At 39.3% G+C, this 10,234-nt stretch overlaps 1 protein-coding gene across 2 annotated transcripts in view; it reads right to left on the bottom strand.

The window, feature by feature from the left end:
* AMPD1 (adenosine monophosphate deaminase 1) overlaps positions 1-818 on the bottom strand; it is a 23,272-nt gene extending 22,454 nt beyond the window's left edge. For both annotated transcript variants that reach the window (XM_011933112.1, XM_011933113.1), the window contains exon 1: positions 651-818. In XM_011933112.1, the coding sequence (XP_011788502.1) occupies positions 651-672 (22 nt within the window). In that variant the 5' untranslated portion in view covers positions 673-818. The remainder of the gene's footprint in view (positions 1-650) is intronic.
* Positions 819-10,234: the final 9,416 nt, after the last annotated feature.

The following is a 10,234-nucleotide window of genomic DNA, read 5'->3' as shown; positions in this document are numbered from 1 at the left end:
CGTGTCACTGCACTCCAGCCTGGGCAACAGAGTGACACCGTGTCTCAAAAAATAAATAAATAAGTAAAAAATAAAATTATTATTTGTACTGAATTTCCCCACTTTCAAAATGAATGTTTATTACTTTTACTTTTTCAGCACAATTTCTATTTCACATGAAACATGTATTGCTTTTATCATTTAAAATTATAACATTATTATTTTAAAAATTGCTCTGTGTACAAACCTAGACAACAGAAAGCTATTCTCATGAACTATCAGAATACACACATTGGGTTATTTTTGTCATGTTCATGATTTTCAGCTAATACCATAGCTAGAGTCATTGTGTAGGAGCTGTCTCAGAGCTATGGCAGCACAGGTTTTGTTTAGACTAGCAGAATAGTTATTAAATATTTCACAGAATTTTCTACTGGGATCATCAAAGATGCAACATACATGATAACAGTTTTAGAAACTTACCCACATACCAAAACTAAAAACAAACAAGAAACCCTTGAAAACATTTTATGTTTTCCTGAAGTGTATTTTAAAGCTATCATGAACCCCAAATAAGGAATGATCAAAGCTGATATGGTAGCTAAAGGAACAGTTGCATATGAAAAAAAAAAAAAAAAAACCTGAGCTCTCCAAACACTTTGTACACCTACCTGCGAGTTTGAACAGAGGCATTGTTGCTGAAATCCCTGATTCTAGGATAGCACAGTAGAAAAGAAGAGAGAGGAGACCGTGGGTGACTGACTGACACTATAAAATATCCTGACATTCATTTTATTATTTTGCTTTGCCCCCTGAAATTTGACCCTTCTCTGCTAAGTGGAGAGAGATGAGCTTTGGACCTATTTATAGCTTGAGGCATTTGATAGTGAAAAACAGGTGAAGCTTTCAGTCTTTACTTTGGGATTAGAAGTTATCTGTGGTGGGTCAAAAACTGCATTTCAATACTGTCTAAATCTTCCTACAGACTGGATCCTTGGCAAGGGTAGTACACGATGTGACCACTGATGGTGATTTCCCACCCTAGTGAAACACAGTGAAGTCTTTCTGGTTTCTGAAGCTACGATCCTCAGGGTTTCACATCACACGAACAGCTTTCTGTGGTTGGTGAATATGCTGGTACATTCATCAAGCTCTCAACAGACACACACACATGCATGCACACACGCGCAGGAATGCATGTTTTTATTAGAAATATATCTGACTTAGCAGAAATTCAATTGACAGTTTAATGAATTAAGTGGTAAAGTTACTTCAAGTCTTACAGAAACTCAACTGTCCTCCGGAGTGTTCAGTTACCACTTCTCTACTTATTGCTATAATAGGAACAATAGCTTTGTTTTGTATAACATTTTATTGTATGTAAAACTCTTTGTAAACATTAGTTGATACCAATTACAATCCTGTAAGGCAAGTAATACCTTATCCCTGTTTCCCAAATAAGAAAACTGGAGCTCTGACTGGTATCTTGCTCAAAGTCATTCTGTTCATCCTAAATGGCAAAACCAAGGCTCTCTGGACCCAAATCTCACGCTCTTTCCACAATAACACACAGTCTTTTTCCCCCCACGCCCCCGAGACAGAGTCTCGCTCTGTCGCCCAGGCTGGAGCACTGTGGCGCCATCTCGGCTCACTGCAAGCTCCGCCTCCCTGGTTCACGCCATTCTTCTGCCTCAGCCTCCCAAGTAGCTGGGACTACAGGCGCCCGCCACCACGCCCGGCTAATTTTTTGTATTTTTAGTAGAGACGGGGTTTCACCGTGTTAGCCAGGATAGTCTCGATCTGCTGACCTCGGAATCTGCCCGCCTCAGCCTCCCAAAGTGCTGGGATTACAGGCGTGAGCCACTGCGCCCAGCCAGTTATGACTAAATATTTGATGGTTACTTCTAGGTAAAGAAAGTACGCTGCTAGACTCAGCAGAAATTTTAAATTATAACAGCTTATATTGAAGACCAGCTTGGCATTTCAGATTAGCAACAGAATTATGGGTATAGACCAAAGGATCTTTTTACTATTAACTATTTCTTTTTGAAAATTGGGACAAGCCTTTTTGTTGGCAAAACTTAATAATATTTTAGTGTTTAGCCTTATGGCCAACCTCTCAATCAACAATATTGGAACACATTACAAAGGTGTTACTGAACCAAAATATTTGCTCATTTCTTTCCAACTCCTTTTTGTTACATTTTCAGCTGGATTTCCCAACAGTATCCACAAATTGATATATCCAAACTAAGCATCTTCCTCCATGAACCTGCTTCTCCTTCAGTAATTCCTATCTTTCAGTAATTCCTAAATAAGTTACCCTCCAATTTTCTCATTCCAATTGTGTAAACACCCTTGTTGCCTACCCAAAGGTCATTTTCCCTATCTTTCTTACAAACAAAAAAATTTGGTTTGAGCATTAATGTACTCAGCCAAAAAACAACATTTGCTAGATTCCTTTGTGGCTAGAAGTAGCCGTTTGACACAGCCTGGCCAGCGTGATGTAAGCAGAATTTCTGGGTGGGATGTCTCCAAAAGTTCTTTTAAAAGGGACCAGCTCAGCTGGCATATGTTTTGCCTTTTGCCCTTCCTCTTCTTCCTGCCTGAAAAAGGAAATATGTGGATGGGGGGCTCCAAACGAACCATTGTTTTAACACAAATGGTGAGCAGGACAAGAGCCACATGAAGAGTATCCGAACAGAAACAAAGAATTAGGGTCCCTGATGGCATCCTAAAACCACCATATTAGTCCAGGACTTCCCATATTTAGAATTCTTGTTTTATTAAAGAATGTTTTCTTAACAGACAGGGTCTCACTATGTTGCTCAGGCCAGGGTGTAGTGGTTATTCACAGGAGTGATCCTACTACTAATGAGCACAGGAGTTTTGACCTGCTCTGTTTCAGACCTGGGCTGGTTCACTCCTTAGGCAACTTAGTGGTCCCCGACTCCTGGAAGGTTACCCTGTTGATGCTGAAATTAGTGTGGACACTTGATCAGCATAGATTACTATAGCCCAGAACTCCTGGACTCAAGTGATCCTCCTGCCCGAGCCTCCTGAGTAGCTGGGACTGCAAGCATGCAACACCACGCCCAGTCAGACTTCTTGATACATAAGAAAAATGGCCGGGCACTGTGGCTCATGCCTGTAATCCCAGCACTTTGGGAGGCCGAAGCAGGCAGATCATGAGGTCAAGAGATTGAGACCATCCTGGCCAACATGGTGAAACCCCGTCTTTACTAAAAATACAAAAATTAGTTGGGTGTGGTGGCCTGTAGTCCCAGCTACTCGGGAGGCTGAGGCAGGAGAATTGCTTTAACTCGGGAGGCGGAGGTTGCAATGAGCTGAGATCACGCCACCGCACTCCAGCCTGGTGACAGAGCGAGACTCCGTCTCAAAAAATAAAAAGAAAAAGAAAAAGAAAAGAAAGAAAAATAAAAATAAATTTGTTTTAGTCACTGATTAGTCAGTTTTTTTTGGTTATTAGAAGCCAATGTAATTCTACCCAATAAGTCATTAGTTACCTCAAAGTTGGATAATTGCGATAGATTCCTAATTACTTCCCCTGCCTCCAATCCATATTGCATAATACCACCAGGTTAAATCTTCTGAAAAACCACTTGATCATTATATTCTCAGTTCGGAAACATTCAGTGACTCTTTTTTTTTGAGATGGAGTCCTGCTCTGTCGCCTCGTCTGGAGTGCAGTGGGGCGCTCTTGGCTCACTGCAACCTCCATCTCCTGGGTTCAAGCGATTTTTCCTGCCTCAGCCTCCCGAGTAGCTGGAATTACAGGTGCACACCACCACGCCTGGCTAATTTTTGTATTTTTAGTAGAGACAGGGTTTCACCATGTTGGCCAGGCTTGTCTCTAACTCCTGACCTCGAGTGATCTGCCTGGCTCAACTTCCCAAAGTGCTAGGATTACAGGCGTGAGCCACCATGCCTTTATTTTTATGACTTTCTTAAGAATATTTTCATGTAAGTAATCAAAAATGTAGTTCAAGAATGTTTATTGTAGCTAAACCTTTATGATAGTCAAAAGGCAGGAAAAACCCACATGTCTACAATAAAAGATTGAATAAAGCATGGTATAACCGTAAAGTAAAATGCCACACAATGAAATAATGATGTAGATGAATACATATTAACATGAAAAACATTCACAAAATGTTATTAGTGAAAATAATATTACAGCGATGTATATATGGTATAATCTTGTCTTTGTAAAAAAACAAAAGTATTAATTTACATATCACTCTAAGCATTGAAAGCAGCTTGGGTAGTTTACACTCATTCTTTCTGGGTAGTGTGATGATGATGATTTTTACCCCATTCTTTTGGCTTATGTACATTTTCTACCATGAACAAGTAGTATTTTTATCACCAGGAAACAAACTCTGAATTTAAAGCAAAACAAAAATAAAAATCTCAGTTGTATCATCGTCTGCAACCTTCAAGAAAAATGCCCAGAAATTCCCTCTAATGGGAAAAGTCTATCTACTCATTCTTTTTCTCTAATTCAGCATGCGTTTCTTCAGGCACAAGCAAATAAGATCAACTAGGCTCATTTAATTCTATTTTTGTTTTAGTTTTCAGCAAAAATATTGTTTTCTATGTCTTTTTTTAAAATTATACTTTAAGTTCTGGGATACATGTGCAGAACGTGCAGTTTTGTTACATAGGTATACACGTGCCGTGGTGGTTTGCTGCACCCATCAACCCGTCACCTACAGTAGGTAGTTCTCCTAATGTTTTCCTTCCCCTAGCCTCCCATCTATTTTTTATGTCTTTTGAAATGATTGGTGTGCAAATATTTCAGTTATATGATGGACCACATCAGTTGGAGCTAACCTAGGGACTTAACCATTGTTTACAACATTGTTTTAGGGGAAATCATTCTAAGATCCAAATATCAATTTTACAAAGGTACTTTTTAAATAGGAGATTTCTTGTAGTTCATTCAGTTGGAGATACCTGAGGATCTGTGGGAAGCAGATGACACTGTACAGGAATGAACTGTATACAGATTGCTGTGCTTGGCTCCTTATTGTCCAGAAAGCCCTTACCTCCATTCTGCTATAGCAGATCTCCCTCTCTGCTGTGAAACTTGCTGGGGCTCCCACCTCTTTCCAACTTGTTCATCACCCCACATCCTTCAATGCCTCAATGACCACTGTAAGTTGTGGTTGAGAAGACAGCATACCGAAGGGTTCTGTGGGGCTGAGGGTGACTGTCGGTAAACTCCATTTTTTTGTTACATTGCTTCAGTGGGAGCAGTTCTGAGTTCATTACAACTTCCAGTTTAGGAATAGAACTGGAACATAGTTGCCAGCAGCAACTATAGATTTTGTCATCCTGTTGGAGGTGTATAACAATGCCTTTATACTTAAGGAATGCGTTTTGGTTTGGAGCATAACCAAACCTGTGGAATGATGAGGCATTTTATGGTACTTTACTGCATTCAGTCTCATTTTCCCGTCGGTAGTGATTTCCCCTACATGCCTAAAAATAAAGAAGTCAAATTTTTAAGACACATCCTTTTCCGTGAGACAAACTGACTTTATTTCCTGTCTCTGGAATGGAACTGAAATTCAGCAATTTGCTTTAAACAAAACAAGCTGTACTTCAGCAGTGTACTATGTTCTGTTAGAGGAGAGAGGGAGGCATACTATGGGGTCCCTGCAATAAAAAGTGCTAGTGTTCTAAGTTATTGTTTCTTGTTGATGTTGTTTTTACTATATATTAACTTATTTAATTTTCACAATAGTCTTTTGAAGAACTATTATTTCTTCCATGTTACAGTTGAAAAACTTCAGGTATGGAGAGGTTGACTTGCTCGAGGTCAGACAACTAATAAGTGGTAGAAGGGGCATTCAAGGCAAAGTATTCTGGCTCCAGAGTGGGGGCTCTTAAGCACTGTGTTATACACCATCTCACTATTATGTAGAGTGCAAGGAACGTGATTGTGTCTATAGAATATTGGGATCTGGACTAGACTTGAGGATGTGATCTAGTGATTCCCACTTTGATAGATAGTCATAGAAGTAGATTGGTGAAGTCAAGTGGTTTTTATACTTTTACTTATGAAATCTTTTTTTTAAACTAAATCTTTTCTTCCCCCCACTAGAGCAGGGTCTCACTCTGTGGGCCAAACTGGAATGCAATGGTGCCATTATAGCTTACTGGAGCCTCAAATTCCTGGGCTCAAGTGATCCTCCTGCCTCAGTTTCCTGAATAGCTAGGACTACAACAGGTGCGGGGCTAGCTAAGTTTTAAAACATTGTAGAGACAGGGTCTTGCTATGTTGCCCAGGCTGGTCTTGAATGCCTGCCCTCAAGTGTGACCTCAAGTGATCCTCCCACCTTGACCTCCCAAAGTGCTGGGATTACAGGCGTGAGCCACCATGCGCAGTCACTAGTAGTTTTTAAGCCATGCTGCTCAGTCCTTGGAGTATAAAGGAGACTTTTAGGAGAGGCTGAATGGCTGTGGTTCTGCTCCTCCTCCCTTGTCCCCCAACTTCAAGGAAGGAGGAGGAGGTAGGGTGAAGAACCAGTTGGGAAGAAGTGGGAGTTCCCAACAAGTTTCACACCAGATTAGTTCCATGTTCATCTCTTTCATTTCAGGCTTTCATTCAAGATTTAGTTTGAGGCTGGGCATGGTGGCTCACACTTGGAATCTCAGCACTTTCAGAGGCCAAGGTGGGAGGATCACTTCATTTGCCATGCTAGTTTCATTTTGGACTTTAATAGTAAACGTCAAACTCCTCAGCTTCACAGGCAAAACAAGCATACACTTAAAAGGTCTCTTGATCTAACTTTCAACATGTCTTTACAGTTTATACCATTGATTTACAAAAATATTCCTTTTTTTTTTTTTTTTTTTTTTGAGACGGAGTCTCGCTCTGCCGCCCTGGCTGGAGTGCTGTGGCTGGATCTCAGCTCACTGCAAACTCCGCCTCCCGGGTTCACGCCATTCTCCTGCCTCAGCCTCCCGAGTAGCTGGGACTACAGGCGACTGCCACCTCGCCCGGCTAATTTTTTGTATTTTTTTAGTAGAGACGGGGTTTCACCGTGTTAGCCAGGATGGTCTCGATCTCCTGACCTCGTGATCCGCCCGTCTCGGCCTCCCAAAGTGCTGGGATTACAGGCTTGAGCCACCGCGCCCGGCCTACAAAAATATTCCTATCAGGAATGTTGGGTCTCAGTTGTAAATGTGAATTGATTTATAAGAAAATGTTTTAAAATAATGTGCAAGTTTTCTTTCAGACTGAATTATAATCCACACATTTCAAGCTCCTACAGAAAGTATCAATAGCGCCAATTGTATCATCTCCACAGCATCCATTCTGGAAGATTGCTTTTCCTAACCTGGGTATTTCAGGCTGCTGCAAATAAAGGAGCCTGCTCGTAGGCAACTGCTAGCTACAACCACATCCTCCCCTATCAGGCACGTAGCTGCCTCTATCTTTAGAAACATTTAATAGAACTCTAAGACCCAATATTGCAGGTGCTACCCATTTTTACTTCATATGGCTTCTACAAGTTGATGGTAATCTGAATTTATACTAGGTAAGAGACCAAGTTCATTCCTCCCCTCCATTCCCCATTCCCACCCCTGCTCCCCACCAACATCAGTAGTTTATAATAGACTATTTTGGTGCAAGTGTGAAGTAAATCATGTGGTAGAATACAACTGCAAGTAAGAAAGGTCAACTCAACTCTTGGTTCATGAATCTGAACCCTCTTATGTATCTTTTGCAACTAGAAAGAATGTTTATCTCTATTTTGTATGTTCCTGAAGTTCCAGCTTTCTTTTATTAAGGTAAAGGGTCACATTTCACTGCCCAGTTACTTTTAAAAGCATTACAAAGCATACCGTTCCCACTTGGAAACTGGACATTGATTCTCTCTGTGCTCTCATGGAGCTGGACATGCTCAGTTTTGCAAAATGATCACTAGCAAGGCCTCTTGGCCTCTTCTCATGTATTTATGGGTATCAAATAACTCATGCAACTATGTTGGCCTTTCAGTGACCTTAAGTATTGCTTATGAGAACAGAAACCTTAATAGCACAGAGATGCACAGGATGTTCCCTCATATTCCAAATAAAAAAGTTTCTTTAGGTACCTTCTCATTATTTCTGTAGCTTTATTTTGCTGAACGGAATAGCAGTTCTCACCAGAAAACATCCTTTCCTTTTTTCTGTTATTAGAGGGTCAAAGATTGGAACAAAATTTTGTAAAATGTATATGAAAAAGAAACAGAATTGTGACTTTGTTTCTCTCTCAAACTATCACCTAGGCCTCTATATGATGTGATAGTTTGAAAGATACAAAGTCTGTAATTCTATTTTTCATATACATTTTACGATTATTTACACTCTAATTGTCCTAGCTAGAAAAAAAATTGTCATTTAAAATTGGTTTTCCTAAGCTTACTTCAGCCACATGTTAATGACCTACCTTCCCTGCCTCCTTTTTAAGAAAAAAAGTGAAGAAGAAAAATTGTGGTAAGTCTTTCGTAGAGTGAACCAAGGTCTCCAAAATTACAGTATTCCAGTGTTAGCTGAAAATGCCTAGATTTGATATTATTCTTTTTAAAATCTCCTTAAGGTTGGGAAATCTGATATATCCTAATTCAACTCTCCTATTTTGTAAGTGAAGAAACTGGGCCAGCGTAGTAAAATCATATTGGGCCTCAAGTTTTCCAGCCCCTAGCATCAATGCTCCTCCACCTATACCAAGATTGCTAGATTGTGCAGTAATGCAAAAACGAGACAAAAGAGCTCCAATGGCATCTTAATGTATGCAAATTTGACAAATAGCTATGAATCATCCGCAGGGTAATACTTTAAAGCAGGCTTTGATATATTTTATATTATGATGAAACAAGGAACTCAGATATTCCAACACTTCCAAATGTCATATCCAAAAGTTTGAAATTAGTATTAGTGCTTCAGTGAATATAAGAATTACGACTAAGCCAAGAACTTCCAGTTTTTATTTTTTAAACATCATTTAACAAGAAAAACATTCAACCAAATTAAAAAGAATTAGGTTGGATTAATTTACAATAAAATAATCAACTTAAAATATCAGCCCTTCCATTTAGGGCCAAGGAGGCCAATAGTTCCTGTTTAAACAGCAGAATTGCACAATTATTTTTACCTATATTTGATGGCACAAAAAAATAGAAGTCTTACAACTTCCACGGACATCTTCCCCTCCTTCCAGAGTAGAGTTCATCATACAATTCCATCTTAGGTCAGTACTCAGGCTTTTAAAAATCATCTTACATTTTGAAATATAATACAACTACTCTGGTAACAAGAATACTTTTAAAACAATTCTTATAGAAAACAAATACCTTAGATAATTGTGTGGCACATTAGACTGCTCAAAGAAACAGCAAAGATGAAAAATAATGTACAAGAATTATAGTCCCTTGTTTACAGAAACCATCCAAATAAAATATTTTCCCTAATTTTCCTTGCTTCTTATAATTTATTAGCAGAGATGAATTACAAGAAGCAGAATGCACCATTTTTTGGTTCTTGGTTGTAGCTGCCAGCTTAGGAGTTCATGACTATAAATATAAAGCAAATATGATTATGCTCACAAGTTCTGGAATGGGAAAAAACTCCAGATATCTCTAAAGTGTTTCTCTATCCTTGCCTTCAAGTCATGACAAAAAAATTCACAGCAGTTTAAAGGATGGTGAAAGACTAAACATGGGCCCACTAAAATAGAGATTAATTTTACCTATTACACTCCTATAGTGAAAATTGTAGTAAGTATGATATTGTATTAAGTAACGTTCTATAGTAAGCTGTTGGAGCAAACACAGCATTTAACAGGTTCATTTACAGACCAGGCATGGTAGCCTTTAGACAGAACATCTTATTTTCACACTCTTGAACATGTAACCTTTAAAAAAACCAAAAGGAATATGTAACTTATGACAGCTGGCCAGGCACTTAATCTGGGGAAAGAGAAGGATTTTGAGGTAAACTAGAATTATTTTCAGTAATCACAAACATAGCCTAAAAACCACATTTTACATCACACTGAAGTTATTCAGCTTTTAACTATAGTTGTCACTCCTTTGTGCCAAAATTCACACCTAGGTGTAACTTTTTTTTTCTTGGAGACAAGTCTCACTCTGTCACCCAGGCTGCAGTGTGGTGGCATGATCTCCGCTCACTATAACCTCCACCTCCTAGGTTCAAGTGATTCTACTGCCTCAGCCTC

Source organism: Colobus angolensis, unplaced genomic scaffold (genome assembly GCF_000951035.1).
Source record: "Colobus angolensis palliatus isolate OR3802 unplaced genomic scaffold, Cang.pa_1.0 Scaffold124, whole genome shotgun sequence".
In the NCBI taxonomy this organism is placed as follows: domain Eukaryota; kingdom Metazoa; phylum Chordata; class Mammalia; order Primates; family Cercopithecidae; genus Colobus; species Colobus angolensis.
The sequence above is the reverse complement of the archived record's forward strand: the minus strand, read 5'-3'. Positions and strand labels throughout refer to the sequence as shown.